The sequence below is a fragment of the Vitis vinifera genome, chromosome 13 (genome assembly GCF_030704535.1).
Source record: "Vitis vinifera cultivar Pinot Noir 40024 chromosome 13, ASM3070453v1".
NCBI lineage: Eukaryota > Viridiplantae > Streptophyta > Magnoliopsida > Vitales > Vitaceae > Vitis > Vitis vinifera.
In genome coordinates, this window is record NC_081817.1 from 2,829,599 (window position 1) to 2,852,458 (window position 22,860).

At 32.7% G+C, this 22,860-nt stretch overlaps 3 protein-coding genes and 2 long non-coding RNA genes across 6 annotated transcripts; 3 read left to right on the plus strand and 2 right to left on the minus strand.

Annotated features, from left to right (window-relative positions):
- The first annotated feature begins 30 nt into the window (after positions 1-30).
- On the plus strand, positions 31-483 carry LOC104881167 (RING-H2 finger protein ATL52-like). The gene has a single exon (XM_010660371.1). The coding sequence runs from the start codon at positions 31-33 to the stop codon at positions 481-483; it is 453 nt and encodes a 150-aa protein (XP_010658673.1).
- A 1,652-nt stretch (positions 484-2,135) lies between these two features.
- On the plus strand, positions 2,136-5,258 carry LOC132254953 (uncharacterized). Its single transcript, XR_009467426.1, has 2 exons — positions 2,136-2,514; positions 4,989-5,258. It is a non-coding gene; the product is annotated as an uncharacterized LOC132254953 (long non-coding RNA).
- A 1,539-nt stretch (positions 5,259-6,797) lies between these two features.
- LOC132254951 (uncharacterized) lies at positions 6,798-7,672 on the minus strand. Its single transcript, XR_009467423.1, has 2 exons — positions 7,211-7,672; positions 6,798-7,124 (listed from the first exon to the last, which is right to left on the minus strand). It is a non-coding gene; the product is annotated as an uncharacterized LOC132254951 (long non-coding RNA).
- Positions 7,673-9,351: 1,679 nt separating this feature from the next.
- Positions 9,352-11,398, plus strand: LOC100253074 (uncharacterized). The gene has a single exon (XM_002283742.5). It carries the CDS (start codon positions 10,030-10,032, stop codon positions 10,993-10,995), a length of 966 nt encoding a protein of 321 aa, XP_002283778.1. The 5' UTR covers positions 9,352-10,029; the 3' UTR covers positions 10,996-11,398.
- Positions 11,399-16,784: 5,386 nt separating this feature from the next.
- On the minus strand, positions 16,785-22,653 carry LOC100258210 (serine/arginine-rich SC35-like splicing factor SCL30). 2 transcript variants are annotated; one of them, XM_002283686.5, is made up of 8 exons: positions 22,529-22,653; positions 20,589-20,749; positions 20,402-20,479; positions 18,763-18,927; positions 18,634-18,674; positions 17,523-17,601; positions 17,250-17,435; positions 16,785-17,112 (listed from the first exon to the last, which is right to left on the minus strand). In XM_002283686.5, exons 2-8 carry the CDS (start codon positions 20,741-20,743, stop codon positions 16,986-16,988), a joined length of 831 nt encoding a protein of 276 aa, XP_002283722.1. In that variant the 5' UTR covers positions 20,744-20,749; positions 22,529-22,653; the 3' UTR covers positions 16,785-16,985. The 2 variants fall into 2 exon arrangements, with proteins under 2 accessions (XP_002283722.1, XP_010658584.1); XM_010660282.3 differs by lacking the exon at positions 22,529-22,653 and adding an exon at positions 21,965-22,513.
- Between the last annotated feature and the right edge of the window lie 207 nt (positions 22,654-22,860).

Consider the following 22,860-nt stretch of genomic DNA (forward strand, 5'->3'; position numbering starts at 1 on the left):
CCATTCCCAATTTCTCTGCAGCTATATATCATGGCGGAGGATCTCCCTGACTTGTTCTTTCTTCTAGCCGGAGCTGCATCCGCAGCTCTCGTCTTCACAATCTATCATGTCTCCGCTTGGTGCAACAGGTCCATAACTTCCACTGCAGCTCCTACTGGGCCACAGCAGCTGGACCGGCCATTGACATATGAAGATGGGGCGACACCGGCCGGATGCGTTGAGATCACGACGGTGCGTAAGTATGAGAAGGATATGGAGTTGGTGGGAGATGATAGAATGTGTGTAGTGTGCTTGTCTGAGTTTGAAGAGGGTGAGGAGCTACGTACTTTGCCTCATTGCATGCACTCTTTTCATGTTCCATGCATCGATATGTGGCTCAATTCTCACATGAATTGCCCCTTGTGCCGCTTGCCTTCATCGCTTATGTTTTTAGAGACGCAGCAGGATTTGCGAATTTCGTCTACTAACAATATTGCTGCATAATCTTCTTCTGTATGATGTATGGTGCATGGCAACAATGGAGTATTTCTGGTTCAACCAAAGTTGGGTTTCCGTTATTAGAATTGTTTTATTAATATTTTGAGTAAATAGTTTTTTAAAGATTTGAAAACTTTAAGTTTGATTCTTATTAGACTCTAAGAAGACCATTTGAAATTCTTCAGAAGGAGAAAACCAAAGAGCTTTTGATTATTTTTCATGGATATTAGCTCTAGTCAATTACATGAGATCTAATAGGAAAAATGACATTTTAGATCTCCAAGTTTTAGAGGAAAATTCTTTGAACCTTAACCATATGATTTGAGTACAAGGTGGAAACAATTGAAGAATCAAAATATCTCAACACATGTCTTTAATTGGATGAATTGATTGGTTCCTTGCAAGCTCATGATCAATAATGCTTGGATAAAAGATCCCATATTGTAAAGTTAATTAAATCTTAAAAAAGAACAAGAAGATAGAGCTCTAAGATAATTTTAAATCAAGTAAGAAAGGTTAGAACTCGCATAATGAAAGTGTGGGAATTTAATATTAGGCTAAAAAGGAGAAAGTGATAATACTTTAACTTGGTGAAATAACAAATCTTAAATTCAATATCATAATTGAAAAAAAATTGATAATTATAAGTTTGAATGTAGAGTTAAAAAACCGAATGGAATAAAATTTCAGACTAATGTTATAAAGATAAAGGTGAAAATTCAAAGACCTTATTATTGGCATACAATTTTACCAAAAAAGAAAATAAAAGTACATGGTTTTTTTATGTTGGTAATCATATGTATGGTAGGAAAGATAAGATGAAATTTTTAATTCAAAGATAAAGTTTGGGAATTATACAATAATGTTAGTTAAGGGTAAAGACAAGAGTTCCATCAAATTAAAGGATAGGTCATAAAATTTTGTCTCTATTATATCATATGTTCCAAATCTTCATCAAAATCTATCAAGTGTGAAGCAACTTTAAAAAATAGGGTACAAAATCTATATATATATATATATATATATATATATATATATATATATATATATATATATATATATATATATATTAGTGATGATAAGAAAAGGTTAATAGTAAAGATAAAAATGACATAAAATCGTTTATTTTTGTTAAACAATATTTATAGGAATTTATATTTCGTTAATTAATGATAAGAATTGGTTATGACACTTATGCTTTGGGTATTTAAATTTTAGATGTCTAAAATTAATTGATACTAAGAAGATAGTTTTTGGGTTGCCTTTTATTAATTAATTCTCTAAATGAACTTTGAAAAAACTTTTTCCTACAGAAAAATCATGGGGAACAAGAAAGTCTCTCAAGTTGATTTATTAAGATCTATGTTCAATGGAAGTCCCCAAATGGGATCTTGAGTTTTTTTATTACCTTTATTGATGATTTTAAGGAAGACTTGCATTTATTTTTCAAAGCAAATTAATTGACTCCAAGGTACATTCTATAATAAAATAAAATTATAAAGAAAAAATAGTATAATTATGGATATGATGAGAAGTACCCTAAAAACAATAGTATGGAAAAATTTTAGGTGGCCTGTTAAAATTGTTCATGAAAAGACCACCTAAGAACCAAGTAGCCATAGGAAGCCTCACATTAATCACCTAAGGGTGCACTACTACAAAAATAATATATGATGTCACTATTTATGGTGTCGCATTTAAAATAATGACACCATTGAACTTAAAATTTATAAAGGTGACACATCATATAAAAAATCTTCAATTAGGATAGTTAGATGATGCTAATTTCATATTTACGGTGTCATTTTTTGGAAGTGACACCATATGAAATAAAAAGTTTTAAATTTTATAACTCAATGGGCCCTTTTTAAAAATAGTGAGTAGGAACAATTTATGAAAAGTCCATTGTTTCCATATATACATTAACTAATATAAAAGATCTTATTGCTTAACCCTAACCATCGTTTTCTTCTCCTTCTTCTCACACCCATGGTCAGCACACCCATAATTGATATTCTTTGCTTCGTAAAATCTCGGGTAAGTCAAAATCTCTTATCTACCATCTTCATTTTTTTTTTATTAATGCAAAAAACTTTGTTAGTATAATTGTTTTATATCTCTTGATTTAGTATATCTATGGTGTGGGTTTTGTAAATGGTGTTTTTTATCGAGTTCCAGGGAAGTAAAAACTAGGTTTAACATTCTAACATATTTTTTGTTTCATTGCTAATAAGCCCCAAAACAAATGAAAACAAGAAAAATGAATTATTTTTAAAAATTTTGTCTAATTGAGAATGAGAGATACACTAGTTTGTAGTAATTTTTCGCATGAAATAGTATTTTATTGAAGACTTGACTATATTTGATACTTTTTTCCACCGTGTCAGGAGCTTTTTGGTGAAGTCTAACAATAGAGATTGACATATACTACAAGATGATACTCAATTAATCCAAAAGCACTTAAGTTATTTAGGGTTTTCTTCGGTTAACCTAAGAAAACATTCCCACTTTCTTTGTATTGAGTCACCTAAATAGAATAGAATATTGGATATCAGAGTCGTAAAGGGTATTATAAATATGACTTTTTTTTTTTAGAGTCACCTACATGGAATGAATTATTGGTAGGTGAACAAAATATTGGGGTGATTGTAATAGTTGAATTAGTAAATGAAAGATAAGTGTATGTTGCTTTGTTTATTCTATAAAAACAATAATTTTAGTAGTTGAAATTTACATGCTTTGTTGTTTTATAAAAACAATAATTTTAGTATTTGAAATTTTAAAATGTGAATGAAATGTCTCAAAATATGTTTTGAAAAATAGGATAGTAATAAATGGAAAATAACTCATTTCCTAAAATTATTTTGATAAATTAAAATAATATGTGGTTAAAATATATTTTTGTGAAAGTATTTAAAAATGAATCAAAATATTAATAATTGTTATTTTGTTTGAAAATAATTTAGGAATATAAAATAATATCGGGGATAATTTTTTAGTTTAAATTGGGTTATAAATGGTTAATTTTTTTAGGACTGTCCTTTTTGAAAATAATCCAATGATAATTTTTTTAAATAAGAATGTTGAAAATAATTTTAAAAATAAAATTTTGTTGGCAATGATTTTTCTAAAAGTATTTTAGGCATAAATGGAAATTTCTTGTATGAAAATAAGAGAATTTATATATATATAATAGACATAAAAATAGACTTCTTTGATATTTAATAAACAAGTGAATTTTTCTCTAAAAAGGGAATAAAATAAGAATTTCTCTATATAATAAAATAATTTATATATGAGATATTTTTCAATAAGAAAGTTTTGAAAATAAATTTGGGATAAAATATTTTTTAGTAAGTTTTGTTTAGATAATTCAAGAATAAAGTGGTTTATTAACTTTTCTTAAAAAATAACATTCTTCTTTCTTTTTTGAATTGATCAATTTTTTTAGAAATAAAATTGTTAGATTCTATTTTTTGTAAATGTTTAAGAAATTCTTTAAAAATGAAATGACCTTTCTACCACATTCCTTGTAATAAATAATTGTTTTTTTTATACATATTGTAAAGTAAAAAAAAAAGTCTTTGTTTAGTTAACCTAAGAAGACATTCCTACTTTTCTTTGTGTTGAGAGTCACCTAAATGGAATAAAATATTCAATATCATAGGAGAGTAAAAAGTATTGTAGAAATGATTTTGTTGAGAGAGTTATCTAAATGGAATGAGATATTGGTAGGTGAATAAAATATTATGGTGATTGTAATGGTTGACTTAGTGAGTGGAGGAGAAGTGTATGCTTCTTTGTTTATTCTATAAAAATAATAATTTTAGTAGTTGAAAACGTGTATGAAATGACTGAAAATATTTTTTGAAAAATAAGAAAATAATAAATGGATAATAGCTCATTTCCTAAAAATCTTTTGATAAATTAAAATAACTTGTAGTTAAAATATATTCTTATGAAAGTATTTAAAAATGAACCAATATATTAATAATTGTTATTTTGTTTAAAAATAATTTAATAGTAAAAAAATAATACTGAGTTCAAATATGACTACTTTGTTATGAGATTCATTAAAGAAATAATTGTTGATTTTACAGTTATTGCATCAAAGGTTTTACTCGTTTAATGAATTGTACATAATTTCATACTTTCAATTATTGTGATATTAATGTTATTCTCATTTGATTTCAGTTTGATGACAAATAAAACATATTCTCAAGTAGAATTTGATGAAATTAGAGAAAAATAGATTACTTTTGTGTTATAACTAATCATGAATCACATTGATGTATCGTGATCATTCATGGTAAGTCCCTTAGTTGTTATATGATTGAATTTTCCATTGATATTGTATAACATTACTTATTCTTTACGAACTATTTTTATACCAAAATGAGAAAAAGGAAAAAGAAAAAGAAAACATTAGTACTTAGATTTGTTTATTGTTTATAACATCACATTTTTATTTTCAATAAGAACTCTAAAACTCATTAAACTATGAAATGCAGGTATACACTCTTGGGAGGACAATATGAAGAATAAAAAGAAAGGAGAAAGAGGCAACAAGATTTAGGTTTTTAGATATGATTCTTATGTCATACATTATAGGACATAAATGTTACTTTATTTGGAATTGAGAATTTTGGGTTTTTGGATGCAACTCTTGTGTCATTTTATGGTTAGCCGGTTTTATGCATATGAAATGCAAGTATACATGAATGTTGGGAAGCTTAACATTTCTAAATCATGTTTTAATGTGTATTCACTTTTCTTTTTTAGTTTTGGTGGGTTTGATGTGTTTGATGTACTATCATTTTGTGAACATTTGATATACAAATATTATTGGATGATGTAATATGTTACAAATTAATTCATAAGCATTATGAAAATATAAGTTAAATGTAATATGATTATTATATTTATGGACAATTTACATAGGTTAGTCTTATTTATTAATAAGCATTACAAAAATCTACAAACTAATCAACAAAAAACAACCATATCTTCCATAATCATTTACAATGATGTGACACCATAAATTAAAGGTGATACATTTAACATGACACCATAACTCAAAGACGATGCATTTAATATGACACCTTATATATCTCATACAACTCTATATCAAATTAAGCATCACTAAAAATATATGGTGTCTCTTCTGAATGTGTCACCATTTATCTGCTTTGGTGTCGCTTCCAAATATGTCACCAATTGATACCCTCTATGGTGTCAGTGGATAAGGTGACGCTATGTTGTAGTGACACCCTATGTTTATAGTGACTTATTATAAATGTCACCATATATCTTTTTCCTTGTAGTGGTGTTTGGTTACATAACATATCTTCATGTTTGAATTTATTATGAAGGAAACTTCATGATCAAGATGAGAAATGTAGTGACAAATGGGTATAAATTATACAATCCACAAAGTAACAATGTTATTATTAATCATGATATGATTTTTAATAAACAAATAATACGGGATTGATCTTGTAATTAAAAAAGAATATTACTAAATGTTTGAATTAATCTTGAAGAGCAAAGTGAAGACTAAATGTGCAACCTAGTACTAGTGCACCAGCTATAATCCTATGTTCAGAAGAATCATCAACTACGATCCAATTATGTCTATAGTGTCAGTGTGTTTTATCTGGACGCTTTCAACATCATATAGCTGGAGATGACAATAATATAACAACCGAAGAATTGATGAATTTTGTTTTATTTACAAATTGCAATTCATTGACTTATAAAGAAGTTGCTTGTGATGATTATTGTATTAAAGTTATTGATGAAGAAAATCATAAAATTGAAAATAATAATACATGGGGGAGCTTACTAATCTTCCTAATTTTAAGGCTATTGATATTAAATGGGTATACAAAACTAGGTATTGATTACTTTCAAGTGTGTGCACCTCTTAGTAGAATTGACATTGTATGCATGATTAGTAAGATCTCTCAAAGGAATTGAAAAGGTTCTTGTTTAGAGCCCAGCTAGGTACACTACGATGGCGTCAAGTGATGCATACAAAATATGATATGACGAATTCCTTTCACATTGGTCCTTTGGTTTACATCCTTCCTTGCACTGTTAGGAATACTGGCATGGCCCCCCCTTCATCTCCTCGGCCCTTAAGTATTACTTAATGAGGACCAAACAAATACATGAAATGCCACTTTGATTCGATGATCTTAATGTTTGATTTTAATCAACTCATATTGTTAAAAAAACCCAATGCCAATTAAATTATTGAAGCTTATCCTCCCCTATTCTATGGTGAGATTCCAATGCTTAGCAGAAGACAAACAATATACTTCAATACCATTCTTCATTTTTAATAGTCACACACATTTTATATGTTCCATGTCCTCAAATTCCCATATCAAACTGTAGTCTATACCCATCACCGCAAGATTAATGGATGGCACCACCACCCACATCTTCGGCCTCTCTCCGCTCCCTGTGGCGGTCATCGGCATCGTTCTAGCCATCGCCGTGCTATTAACGTACCACTGTATTGTGGCACATTGGTGCAGCCCAAGGGAGAGTAGCAGTAGTACAAGTCAGAGATGGATGGTGAGTCCCGGGAGTGTCAACAGCTCAGATGATTCAATCACAAACCTCATTCCTTCTTTCCACTACACCAAAGATATTGGCTTGGTAAATGCTACTTGTGTTGTATGCTTGTGTGAGTTCAAGGATGGTGAGGCGATTCGGATTTTACCCAAGTGTTTGCACTCATTTCATGTGCCTTGTATCGATATGTGGCTCTGTTCCCACTCCAATTGCCCGCTTTGTCGGACCACCGTGATATCGTCTGGACATGTATTGGGTCACCGGCCGGAGTATCATACAGTGAGGCTGCCGGATTCCAGTCGACCATGGCAAGCAATGTGATATGGTAGGTATCATGGTAGGCGATGAAGCATTTGTTAACTAATTGGGTCGTTGTCTTGGGCCCAATAAAATAGTATGTTTAAGGAGGTCTCTTTCAATATGGATGATCAACACTGGCCCATGATTTGGGTAGCCCATTTCCAGCCACTCTCTTTTGGCTTTGGGTCAAAAATGTAGAAAATATTTAGAATATGGGCAGGGTTGATATGTATATTATTCTTTTTCCTTCGAGGTTCCTATGGGAAGAATAGGTTGGCGGAATAGATTGATGGGAATGGATCTTTCATTGAAAGAATTGTTTCTACAATGGGCCTGAAAAGTTTTCCTTGGCCTGAAGCCCATTGGTTTGCTTAGAATTTCCATTGTGGGGGTCATATTTGACATTGATATATTTGGATCACTCAGAAAAAAGGTGACAAAAGGACGAATAAAATATCACCATTGGACAGATAATGTCTCAGGCCCAACCCACACATGGGTCCCAACCCATAAAAGCAAAAAGAAAGCTCCGTGTTTCCACCCATTCAGTGAATTAAATCAAAGCGGCCTTGCCTTTTGTCTGAGAGCATTATGTTATGGGGTGACAGGATAGAAGGTGGGCCATGGGCCCAACAAACACTTCCAAACGGGCCCATTGCTTTCAACAGACCCAAAGATGATTCTTCTTTCTTCCTTTCCCACTTCAATTTACTCTTTGAAAAGTTATCAACTTGCCCATCTAGTGAAAGCACCAAAGGGTTCCACACTTGGGTGGGTCAAACCTGTTTGATCACAACCATACAGAATACTTCGCATGACCCCTGGTGTACCATCATGCATGACTTGACTTGTATCCATCCATGATCAGCTTTAGGGTTTTCACCTTTTTTGGGCAATGACTCTTCTCAATGGAGTCTTAAAGGGACACAACGCTGAATTGCATTATTTGCCACTAAAAACCATCATCCATACATCATTCTCACGCTTGGTGGGCCCAAAAAGCCCATCTTGTAAATCAAAAGGCCCATATAGTCCACCTATGGACTACCATAACAGTCGAATAATATATTTCTGAAAACGTCCTGCTGCCCAAGTTGCTTGGACCATTAAGTGTCCTAAGTGCATATATACCAGCTTTGATAGGTAGGAATCCTTTTTCTCAATTATTTTTGTGGGTGTGTTTGGCTGTATGGTATTGCGGAGTAAGAGATTGGGAAATCATGGAAGGGGGGTTGCATTTGTTAAGGCAATCACACACACGAACAGTAATAAAGAAAATAAACAAAAATCTTAACGTTTTTCAACCATCAATATGATAAGAATTCACTAATCAAAAAGAAGATTGAAATATTGCAATAATAAAAACTCTTTTTACTCTTTTAATTGCGGGTATATGTAATTTTTGTCTTTCATTCGAAATCTTGAATTATAAGAGATATTAAATATAATAGAAGTAAACTTATCATTCAATAAATAAATAAATAAAATTATTCAAGGGACGTTAGTATCCCTTAACCTAGCAAGCAGTTCGACCCCCACAAATTTAATGGGAAGTTTGATCTGGATATCCTCTAAGCACATAACAAGACTAATTCTGATTTCACAATCCGTATTTCCAATGCTATTGTTTGGTTTTGAAAATAAATACATTCATTGTGATCTATGATTTTCTAGTGATAGCTAGTAAAACATTCTTCTAGCACTGATTAAAGGGTTTGTGTAAAGGTTTATATCTCTATCCAATTATTATAAACCCTTCGCTTGGTGACAAAAAATGTTAATTTTATATTGGAATATTTTGTCTTCCAACATAAAGTTGAGAGAAAAAGTAGTAGACCTTGTATAATAATAATTTTCATTGACCAATATTTTATTAATCTAATTAATGATTTGTGAGTAGAACCTTGTTCCCTAGGGCATTTCTGTATATTGACCCAAAAAAGTAATACTTGTTGACACATCTCTTTCCTCTTGCTTTGCAACCCCATGTGAGCATCCCTCGAGTTATGTGACCTCCCCAACCTGCCAACCACTAGTCTAGTGTGTTGCCCACTCTTTGCCTCTTCCCTTGTGGTTTTCTGGGCTCATGGTTTTAAGGTTTTTTTTTTTTTTTTTTGGGTGGTGGGGGGATTCATTTCATCTGAAAAAAGTGGTTTAAAGCTAACCCATTTTCAGACAAAACTTGTTATTTCTGGATTCCTAATGTTTCTTTTTGAAAAATGAGAGATCATCCTTACATAAATTAAAGGGTGGTTTTTTGTTTTGGGGTTTGGAGTAAAAAGCTAGCTGGATATGTATCTAACTAGCTTTATAATCATGTTTCATGTCATGATTAGAAAATGTGATTTTCAGGGAAAAAGTGAGCTTCTTTTGTTTGTTTTTCAAGATGGGTTTTGTGATTTACTCATATAGTTGGTGTATGTTCAATCAAAGCTCTTCTTAAGGAAGAGTATGAGAAGCTGACAAGGGTTTATGATCTGGGCTCTTGGGTGATTTGTGTAGGACCCTTCAGATATTACTTAGAACTATTTTCCTTCACTTATTACTTTTTATTCGCTTTTGTTTTTTCTTCCAGTGGAAGGGTTTTAAAGTATAGAAAATAGAGTATAGTTGAGGGGAATTAAGTTGAGAATTTCAAGTTCCTTTAGATGTGATTTGAAAACAAAGATGAGATCTTTGAGTAGTGTAGGACTTGGTCTGAGCATAGTTTTTGGGTGCCTTCTGTTAGCTCTAGTTGCTGAACTTTACTACTTGCTCTGGTGGAAGAAGAGGCTCACCAGCACAGAGATGGAGGATGATTACAGCAGCCCAGCAAGGGAGCTCCTGTACATGTACTGTTGGAAGAAGCCATCTTCTTTGAGCTCCAGAGCTCTCAATCCCCAAGAACTATGCTCTTCAGACAGAGTAACTGACACCCATGTGCTTGAACCACAGCAGGCTCATCATCAGCTTCATTTGCATGGAAAAGAGGACTATTTGCTCAAGCCCTTTGGAGAAGAAACCATGGAGACTGAACTCATGAGGCTGCATGATCTCTCTGGCCCTCCAAGATTTCTCTTCACCATCAAGGAAGAAACAAAGGAGGATTTAGAATCTGAAGATGGGAAGTCTAGAGGTGATAAGAGTGCAAAGGGGTCAAGAAGTAGGAGCCTGAGTGATCTTCTTCTAACAGTGGAGACTCCATTTTTGACACCTCTTGCTTCTCCACCATTTTTCACTCCTCCTCTTACTCCTATGGACTCCTCTTATAACCACCAAGGAGTCAACCCGCTCTTTGAATCAGCGGCAGATGCTGATCAGTTTAGCAAAATAAGTTCATCACCACCTCCCAAGTTCAAGTTCTTGAAGGATGCTGAGGAGAAACTCCACAGAAAAGTAATGGAAGAAGCCAAAAAGGAGCAGTTGCAGTTTGAAGTGTCTGCAGATTTTGCAGTTAATCCTCCTTCCTCTTCAAAGCTTCACAAGGATGAAGAAGATGGATCGTTTATCACCATTGTTGTTGCTAAGAACAAAGAGAAAGACCTCACTCATCATTCAAGCTCTTCACAGATACTTCCTCTGGTTTCTTCCCCTTCAACATTCGACCCACCAGCTAGCAAGAAACCCATCTTGCACTACAGCTTCACAAATTAAATATTTCCTTAGTTTCATTTTATGACTGAATTTACTGATTTTTTTTTTTCTAGAGATTTTGGGTTTTCTCTTACTACATTTAGGGTGTTTGGGTATCAATTAGTAGTTAATCTGCAGAAACCCTTTTGCAAAGCATCTTGAAATTTCCGGAGGAGAGACAACATTCTCTGCAACATGATGCTGGGAGGTGGCCTGATGGTGCAAGTGGAAGACTTGTGGGGTTATTTGTTTTATTCAATCTCCATGTCTCTCCTGAGTTGTCTGATACCTGTAATCATTCATGTGGGTGATACTAGTACAGAGGGTGTTGTCTAAAGAGCCACTGTAAATTCTTTTAAGGCCAATTCCCCTCCATGCTTCTGAGAGATACACATAAAATAATACTGTTGCACTGTATCCACAACACTTTCCTGTATTCTTTTATAGCATCCATACCCCACATACCTTGATGAAACATGGAAACATGTCCTTCTGATCCTTTCCATCACTGTAGATTGGTGGTCTGATCATGATGCCCCTAGCAGAAGGGTTAGTGTGGTGGGCCAAAGGCAAAGGAGCTACCCCATTCAACAAAGTGACAAGGTTGAAAAAAGACAGGTGGGATTGTGACCTGTGAGGAGATTCCCTTCAGCTTTTTTCCTAAACAACATGGAATGGAATTGCCCGTGAAATCTCTCCAGCGAATAGACTGAAAGGTTCCCACCTTGTTGAATCATTACAGCCACTACTACTGCCTTTTCCAAGTTCTTTAAATATTAGACATATTTGGATGATTCATGGGTTGGGCCATGTCTATCTTTCAACGTTCGAAATACGTTGTTCCTGGTACATCCATCAGATTATCTTTCTGGATATTGATTTGAGAAACTAAAAAACTCCACAAACAAAACATACAGCTCACATTCCAATGGCATCAATATCTGTCATTCAGAACTTCAACAAAGGCTGTTTTCAGGCTAGTTTCTTCCTACTCATCTGTAAATGGAGAAAACCTAGTAGAGTAGGTAAGGATCTGGGAGTTGCCCACTCTACTGGCACAGGAACCAAGATAACGAGCTGAATCAGAAGCCTGAGAGTCATTTCATTAGCTAAGATAGAAATCCAAGGTATCCATCAAGTGATTGTGAAGATGCCATTCATATCAAGAGCTAGCATATACATGGGACATTTGCAAGAAGAGGGGGAGTTGAGTCGTTTAACATTTTAAGGCATCATACTTTCACTTTCCATTGGAGGTGAATCTCTTAAACAATTCTGTACATTCTAAATTTTCATTTCTTTTCTTTGGTCTTCTTCTGAGGAACCAAACAAAGCATAAAGTAATGGAATTAATAATCCAGAGAATCCATAAAGTAAAAGGCATTTCTGTTAGCAAGTTTCTCAAATTCTTAATTAGTCTACATTTTTTTTTTTTGTATTGTATGAAGTATTTTCTAGATTGATAAATGATTGTAACATCGGTTTCGTTATAAAATAAGAAAAGTTACTAAGAATATTCATAAGAGGAAAGGGTTATGAGACGAAGATTAGCTTATAAAGATTATCAAGCTTATACTCTTTCCAATATAATGAAATGATTTCTCCCGTATATGTGGTCAGACATTAAAACCCCTTATATTTCTAAAAAATTATTTTATTTTTGTGTTCTTGAACTAATATTGTTTGCATTAAATTCTCGTCCCAACCATCACCAAAAAAAGGTAGTGATATACTTCTAAGAGCAACACAATACTTAGTATTACCTATTCCAAAATGGTGTGGGTTGACCGAAAAGAAAAGGGTGTTTCAGAAACATGTTCCTGTATGGATTGAAAAAAGAAATGGGAGTATGATCAACAGAACCACCCACAAACTGCCAGTCTCCACTGGAAGTGGTGATGATTAAGGTAGAGACTAGAGTGGACAGCAGTGGACCCAAGAAGAAAGAAAAGGGTAATTCATTCATGCCAATATCTGACCAAACACCCCTTCAGTACCTTCTCTAACTGATTTGGAAAATCCATGGATTTCTCTGCAAACCATTATGATTTTCTTATATCAAGCTTTGAGCATATTCCCTCAGGATTTATTAGCTGAGTATTATAGATTTGTGCAACTTACAATGCATGGACTGATCATCCATGTGCTCCATTTTTTTATACAGAATCTTGGAGGCTTTTTGTTAATTATCATTAAAAATAGTTGCATAATTTTTAAAATAGTAGTAAAAAATTTTATAAAAACAATTTTTTCAAAGTTTGTTTTAAAAATAATTTTTTTTCTAACAAATTTAAGGTATTTTTAATTTTTGAGTATTGAAATAAATTTTGTACCTAAAAATAATTTAAAGTTGTTGTAAGAAAATGTTGTCAAGCATACCATTAGCCTTTTCACTCGGTCATTTTGTTATTTTCTTTATTTTTATTTTTATTTTTTATTTTTAAATTTGATTATAATTTTAATTATTAAATATTAACATCAAGATATCAAAAAGATGGTTTGACTTGGCTGAGATGATGACTTCATATTGGGCTTGGGCTTCATATGAGTCCATTATCTCTCTAATGAACTTATGAGGATGAGGAACAACCCTAATTTTTTAGAACTAACAAAATTTCATCATGAAATTTTTTGAAATAATTTAATTTTATGGTTGGGTGAATTTTGACATAATTTTATGAAGAATATTAGGAATGTAAAAAATAAATTATATGAGTACCATATTATAAATAATAAAAGGGATAGGTGGTTACATTAAATATCTCATTGTAATCTAGCATTATTTATGAAATATTATGCAAATTTTAGAGGTTGTTTGGTTGTTGAAAAAATAAATGAAAAGAAAAATTAGAACATTATTTGCCTAAATTTGGATTTAAGCATCAATCAAACATGGAAAGGATAAGTTATTTTTGGAGTCATTGATGAGGAAGAAGAACCTTCTCTTTTAATTTAATTTTTACATAATTTTATGATTAAAAAATTGTAAAGATTTAGGATAAATAGAGGTAAAAATGTAAAATGAAGATATAAACTTAAAAATAAGTCAATTATTTTTACTTATTACTTAAAGTTGACTTTAAGTATTATTATTAAGCTATTTTACCAAACATACTTAATGACTTAAATTAAGTTATTAAGTCACATTAAATTGTTAAGTTGGTTTACCAAACATCCACCGAGACCATTTCCTATTTTTATTGGATTTACATTTCTTGATCATTTAATCATATAATTCATAACATTTCCAACCTAACTTCTAGTATTTATAGGCCAAGAATTTATAAATGAAGATTGTTTAAGCTCTCTATGTTGTCATTAAATTTCATTCCAAAATAGCCTACTATTGCCTACCGGTAACCTTGTGTTTAAGTTAAGGATAAAATTATTCATGATATTTATGATATTTCTATCAAAATATATGTAATTTAATAGATAAATTTAATGTTTTATGACATTCGATCATCATCATTTGACTTGGTGATAACCTAGCATTTAGGAGAAAATGCAAATTTGAGGCTCATCCCCGATATAACCTAGCCTTTGGGAGAAGATCCGAATTCAAGACTCATCCCCAATTATTAGTATTTGATTATTTTTTATTTATGGAATTTGATTGAAAACATTCTTATCCATTATGCATTTGATTTTGCCTATCTCCTTTACTATTTCCATTTGGTGTATCTCCTTTATTCTTTCTCTTAATATAAATTTGATTTTGTGTATTTCTTCAGTTTTGTGTATCTTGTTGATTATTTTCCTTCATATCTCAAATTTATAAGTATAGATATCAAAAGAGGGGTATGATGAATATTTTACTCTCCTTCCCAAATGACATATAAAATTTTAAATATAACATAAAAATAAATACAAATAATCCCTTAATCATGATAAGAAAAAGAATCAAAATACTTATGTCCAATAAGACTTCATTTCGCAGTACTCATATCAATACACTTCTTATATTATTTAATATTATAATATCACACTTATACTATTTTATTAAAAAATAATTTAATATGTATATTATTGATTATTTTGTCATTTTTCAAAATTTAATCAAAAAACATCAATGTCAATATTTTTCAAGATATTTTCTTAGAATCAAACCAATAATATTTCTATTGATATTGATATTTTCATTGTTGCATCAAGACAATCTTGGTCTTACCCACATTTAATCCATTTTTAGGAATGACGTGTCATAACACAATTCTAGAAGTCACAATCAAGGCATCGAGTGATAATCTTGCCAATCGAGAACAATATTTTTCTTTCTACACTCAAGATATCTTCCTTAGGTTTGAAAAACCCTTCAAACCTCTCAAAAGTACATTTAAATGTGCCCAAGGGACAAGTAAAATGAACCTTCACTCTCTTATCTCAACATAGACACCCAATTATCCATGCAAGATTTGATACAGAGGCAATAGGAGAAAATGATCCCCTCTTATTCACTAACTTTAATTTTTTATAATCAATATATACTCTCCCTTTGGTAGTTAAAGAGTGAGAATTGATTCACCTTTTTTAATTTTTCATGGATGTTATATCCCAACTTTTTAAACACAACTTGGATTAAACTAACAAAGTATTTGAAATGATGGACTTGTTTGAATGAACCCATGTAATAATTTACTCTCAATCGTGTAAATATTGTCTACTTTGGATCTCAAAGGGGAATTTGTTTGTTTGGTCCATGACAAGAATATTATGTTTACATGAAGGGATGATTATGTTATGTCACATTGAATAGGGAAAAAAATCTATGATACTAACTATATATGTATAAATTTTTTTTAATCATGTAGACGCATTTTAAAACCATAAAATTATATTGGGCTTTAAGTAAATAATATATATATATATATATGATTGAAAGCCCATTATAAATTATATAAAAGTCAATCATCAGGTATAACATGAGAGTTATCAATTAGTTGTCAGATCCTATTTCTTAGAACATTCCATGAATTGGTTACTGGTTGAAAGTATTCTTTTGGTAAGAAAAATAAAATATACATATATATATATATATATAAGAGAGAGAGAGAGTTAAGACAAGGAATAATAAATGTGATATAATAATTTTATTAAAAAAAAAAAGTGAGTTATATAAGATTATTTTTATAAATAAGGAGTTCCCCTTTATAATATAGGTGAGCCACTTTTTAACCCAAAACCAACAGCTACATCTTCACCCAAATGAAGAATTTTGTAAGGTCTCTTTAGAATTCTTTTGCATTTATAGGCTTCCCAGGCCAAGACTGTTTTCCATAAAGTCACAGCACTAAAGAAGGTTAGAGGGTAGGATTGCATTTGAAATATTCTCGAGAACATTATCCACCTCTAGAAGGCTGTCACATATCTTTCTTATCTACAAGTAATATTCTATGAAATATTTGTTGGAAAAGAGATATATATTTCAAGTTTTTTTTTTTTTTTGACATTTTTATCTCTATAATTGAAAAAAAAAAGATGTTAGATAATAAAAAAAAAACTGAAAAATGCTATTTTCATTTTTTTTAAAACTAAATGAAGTAAATAACCCATATTGATAATTAAATGTTTTTTCTCCAAATATTTTTAATAAAAATATTTTATTTAAAAATATTATTAAAAGAATCACCAAGTGTTCCTCCTCAAAAAAAACATTATAAGTAATTTTTCTAATGCTACAAATGATTTTCAATTTTTTTTTCTTTAAAAACAACTTTTAGACTAATAGAGTTCTTAGAAAACAATGCGAATGGCACTCTTAACTATAATCTGCATCATGGTCGAGCTCTGAATACGCCCAAACATAAAGGTTGATACAAATCATTAGACCCACATTCAATTCCCAGTTTAAAATATTCTGCATTCGAAAAACAAGGCCTAAAGCATATATCGTTTAGAAGTTGAAGGTAGAACATTTGTGGTTAAAGAGTATCGAAAATTTCTGACTTCTAGCACATAATACACAAGCTATAAAGGTTCCAAAGGCAAGTACAGCTCTGCTTGCATTTTTGTTATCTGCTGTGCCTGGGTGACACATCAGCAGATCTAGATCTAGACCCAGACAGTGATCTTGAAACTCGTCGGGGAGGAGGCGACCTCCGACGATCTCGTGCTTCATCAGGCTCATACGCAGATTTCCTGCAGTTGCAAAAAGGAATTACAAAAGATAACAAAAGTTGGCTTGAACATTACTGGAGATGAAATCCTCCACACCCCCAAGCGGATTGGGCAGGGGGAGGGAGAAACTTACAGAACTTATGAAATAGACAACTTACTCGAGATATCCATTGCCTGTATGATGATTTTGGTCAGCAGCATCATCATAACCTGGAGAGTATGAGCGGCGAATGTGGTCACCATCTCGCTCTGGTGGATGATCTCTTGGTGACCTAGGGTGTTCAACACGTCTTCTTGGGGAAACAGAATAGTCACCACGACGTCTGGGAACAGGAGAATAGGATCTGAAAATATAAAAATTATTCATATTAGTAACTTGCTTTAGTGGAATCCGTGGAGCCAATGGCAGTTTGTAATCTATGACTGCGTACCTTGAGCGGTATCTTCTGGATCCTGAAAGGAGACGAGGGGGGGAACGTGATCGGGACACTGATCGAGACCGAGAACCCCCTGAAACACAATTGACAGCAGTTTTACTTCAAAGATACAAATAAACCTCGGAATAATCAAGAGCTTCCCAAAATTAAATAAGTTAATTTTAATTAGGTTAATCTAGACAAATACTGTTTAAAGGAACCACTATTTTAGACTGTCTAGGTTAAATCACTTGTTCAACTTCCAAACAAAGAATTGAAGAAATTGTACTAATTGCCCATATAACTTGCTCGGGCATTCTCACCTCTAATTATTAACTCAAGACGCCTATGATATAATATCTGAAAGCGCATTAGTTACATTCTCACATGTCTCGACTCTAAACTCTCTCGCTTTTACCAGCCAAACATCCAAGAGCTCCCAAAAACAGCCACTCTTTGGTCGATTCCATCTAACTGTGATAACTAAGGTAAAAGTGTAACCGTTGGCTAAGTTTTTAATAGACATGGTGTTGAAGGTGTTCAAGCCACATAATGGCAGTTATATGAGATTCCACTGCTTCAATCACAAACTTGCCCAAATCTCATTGCAATTCATGAAGTTAAGAAGCACAATCAATAAATTTGCTAACTTAAAGAAAGATTTTATTTTTTTATTTTTCTTTAAGACTACTTTATATATGTGATTACCATGAAAGAAAGATAAGCAAGAGAGGCAATCACATTATAAACTAGTCATCAAAGATAGAAAAGGCTTAAAGAGGATCCACCTCCATGCAGATAAGATCAAGAATAAAAGATTTCTAATCCATTATCAGGTGGCCCACAAGTAAAGAAAAGCAAAATAGAATGCCAGATTTACAGTCATACAAGAGCAATCATGCTATCATTTTTACAGAAGCATTCCATGCACTATGAATATACTTGGTTCACAAGAGGCCAGAAAAACACTTGATTCTCAATTCCAAGCAGAAGAAATGCAATGGATAGTGCCTACCAAAAATGCCAGATTTTCTAGTAATTCAAAGGAGAATCTTAGAAGGAAAAAAATATAAAAGCAAAAATATATATTAAAAAGTAAGAAGGAAGTTGACAGAAACATCTTTACCATAATAAGATGATCTCCGTCCTCCATAACTTGATGGTCCTCTGCAGTATGATGGAGTGCATTAGAAGAATGTCCATAGCACCCCACAGACACAAACACAAACAGATGGGGGACTACAAATATTATTACCTGACCCTGGCCCGGGTACGCATCTCCTCAGGCCGTTTCCTTGTCTCCGCGGCAACAACAACACTTATCTCCCTTCCAGCAAAAATCTGTCCATTCATATGATACTGAGCCTCAGAAGCTTCATAAGGGTCCACAAATTGCACAAAGGCAAAGCCCCGAGGCTCCCTGCAAGTGAGACATGCTCATGTTTCATTAAGATATACCAAGTATTGGAATGAGCATCCATTGGATGTATGAGGATACCAACTTTATAGAAGGTTCAAAAACAAAATCATCATACCAAGTTATTGCCACAATGTCATCACTTAGTATACCTTTCTTATACAAATCTAAATATCAGCTTCAGAGCACTTCCACGTAAGTGGACATCAGGTTTTCATAAAAGCAGCTTGGTTCCAAGCTTAGTGGCTGACCTTTTCTTCTATTACTCAAGTATGAAAGGCAACTTCAAAAGATGAAAGTGACTTGAAAATTCTTCAATATATGAAGCACTTGAAATCAACGTTGGCCCAAACTTAAAATCTTCTCATGTAGCCTTCAATTGTTCGACAATCAATCTTCTTCTTCATCAAACTTCTATAGATTGTGTAATTTTATAGTTTCTCTTCATAGAGGAACATTCTTCATTTGAACATTACTCTTAACACCCTTGGGAGACCAACATGTTAGGCAATGATAAACAGTAGGTCTTCATCAAATGTGGGGCTTGGGCTTGTTTTAACTTCAAACCAACATACCCCCTGACAAACGAGTTAAAACCGTAACTCACTATGGAAAATAAAAGTAAAACCTTGTTACATAGTTCAGAATATAACTCAACAGACATAACTTTTCCATACCCTATTCATATTCCAACGACCAAGGAACTAGCATGAGAAATCTATGATAATGAAAAATCAGAACTTTTGATGTCAAATTTCAGAATTTGGTTTATGAACTATAATCTCATACTTATATAAGATATGAAAAAAATTTAAACCCCAAAAACTTAATGTGAAAAAAAAAATTTATTGGGAACAGCAAGATGATAACATGAAATTTTCATGTTGAGGTAACTATTTATAGGAATTCATAAACCCATCAAAAGCAGTTTGGTGAAACAAGATGCATGCGAGTCTGAGGCTTAATTAGTTTAAAAGCTAGGTCCAGCTCATTCACCAATCAAACGAAAAGCTTAAGCTTGTGAGATTGAAGATTGATTTCAATGCATGCCAACATTGAAGATTGCAGGCCTCACTCAACTAGATTGGTGAGCAGTTTCAATATGGTTTGTGCATTTGTCATATTGTAACTCTCTGAGCAAGTGAATCAATGCAAATAGTTTATAAAGGCTAATATAAAAGCATTGGAATGTGCAGTAATCACTAAACATTATGGATGAACGTGAGAATCAATGTCAGATTAGTTCATAAAGGAGTTTGACTTGCTGGTAAACAAGCCTGGTCTAAGCATAATCTCCAAACCAAACCAGTCAATCCTGAACTTGAACCAAGTTCAGACAAGCAGAGTTGGACAAGTATTAAGCGCAAGAACAAATTAACATCAACCCAGTTTATAGCCCAAAATTTGGCTAAACTCGATGTGCATCCCTAAATCAATTTTAAGATGAAGAACAGTACTTATGAAGAGAAAGGCATACCCTGTGTAATAATCCTTTGGAAGATATACATCCCTCACTAGTCCAAATCTTTCAAATGGAACACGAAGATCCTCTGGTCTGTAACAGCAATAAAGATTGGAGCAAAAGATCCTCTCACATTAAAAAAGAGCTAAAATTATAAAAGCAAACAAGATACAAAAACCAAGTGCTGGTATCAGAAAATTGCCTGCAATTCAGAGGAATATTCCGGACCAAAAGGCTTCCATGATTCTGTTCCTTGCGTCTCCCATACCCACCATATCCCCTTCTGGGAGGGCTTCTTTCTCGTCCCCCATATCCTCTCCTTGGAGCACTGTAGTATGGTGGACTGTACCTCCTCATAATGGACTGCAGAAAACAATAAATCTAAATAAGTTACACCACAGTTCAAAACAGGAAATAGAATTTAACAATGTACTAAAATAATAAAATAAAGTATCAGAAGAATGACAAATAACACAGTTTTATCCTTGCATGGGAAAAAAACTAATTGAAGTAATTTAAGTAAATACTTCGCTCAGCATCATTAAGGAGCTGGGAAATCCAGTGAAAAGCCAATTGCAAAGTTTTATCACTAAATGCCAAAGATTAAGAATCCATTTGGGAATATGCTCCAAAAACAGTTCTATAATGTTTTATAGAACAAAAATGTATTTGAGAACTTGGAATGTTCTCAACCAATTTTCATTATTTCCAAAAATTTCTTGAAAATAACTTTTATTTGTAGTATTTTATTTTCAACCATTCTCTGTATTTGTATAATTATTTTTTGGGTTAATTTCACTCACCTCCCTCAAGATTTGGCTAAATATATTGTCACCCTCATCAGATTGAATTTTCATCAAATGCCTCCTTTATTTTGAGTCAAGAGGGCAAGTGAATGAAAATAACAAATAAAAAAGATAAGAAAAGTATTTGATGAAATTTCAAACCAATGGAGGTTAGGTATATTTAGCCAAAATCTCAGGAGAAGTTAATGAAATTAATCCGTATTTTTTAAAAGAGCCCCTATAAAACTGGTGAAAGCAATTAAAATACGCTATCAAAAAACACCAATGTTTTCAAAACAGTTTTAAAAACCTGTTTTCCGTCAAAAAATCACCAAACATGTTTTAGAGATAGGAAAACAGTTCCCAAACAGGTTCTAAACTACAAGAAAGCTTTAAAAGCATATGAATCACTTTGCAACTGCTACATCCACAAGCCTCTTTAAAGTTGCATTATAAAACTAATTATCAATAGATAAACTACCAAACACAGCTATTAACCTAAAGCAAATGACATCTGAAAGTAGACAAGGAATAGCAGTGATTTTTTTTGATAGACCACAAGGAATAGCAGTGATGATATCCAACATATCACAGAACACATCAAAGCCCTAACTGTCGTCCATAAGGAACGCCAGAATCATGAAATCAGGTAACATGCTTCGTCACTTGTAACCAAAATTATGTAAATAATTTTTTTTTTTTATGGGCAAACAAGAGAATATATTAAATAGTTGGTCATATTTCATTGACAGAACCATTCTCATAAGCTTCTAAACAAAGAAAATTTGTTGACCTTGAAATTTTTTTGAAAGATCTGCAAAATCTTGCCCTTTGGAAATCCAATCCTGTGGAATCCAAAATTTTTGCCTTCACTTCAAATTGTTTTCCAATAATAGCTGCCTACAGAATTTAAGGATAACTTCAAATCGATCGCTACATGAACTACCCAAACTGCGAATTTGTGATTTGGAAACAGCGACTTAGATTCTAAAGCACCAATTTCATTGGAAAACCCGTCTAAGTTCACACACAGCAACACATGGAGAACAACCCTAACGCTATGTTTGGTTGGTAAGAAAAATAATTTAAAAAAAAAAAAAAAGGAAAGGAAACAATAACAACAACAATTAGAAAGTTCCAATCATCAATCGGAAACAAAACCAGAAAATACGTGAATAAATCTTTAACTTTCCCTTATTCTGTTTTCTACCGTTCTCTCAGAAACCAAACAGATGCAAATTAAAATTCGAAGAACAACATTAGGGTTTCCGAATCCCCTTGATAATTCAATAGAAGAAAAAGAAAGGAGGAAATAAGAAAATCCATGGCTTAAAGAGTAATGAGAATAACATTTTACCTACGGAGTCGACAACTTCAAGGAAGAATCGCCCGACAATCACTCTCAGATCTAAGGAATCGAACTGGAGTCGAGGTAATTTATAGGCCAGCTCAAACCAACCCTAGAAGGCCCGGGCCGACCGGACCAGTTTTAGGAAAGTGAGCTTTTATTGTTGAACCAGCCCAACCTTTTTTTGGGCTGGACTTGAGTAACCGAGCCTTGACCCGAATAGAATTTCACTATAACTGATGTGACTTACAACTTACAACTTATATGTTTTTCCACCAAAATATCTACTAAAAAATTGCACTCACTTTCATCCTAAGAAAGCAAAGGAGAGATTTTTAATA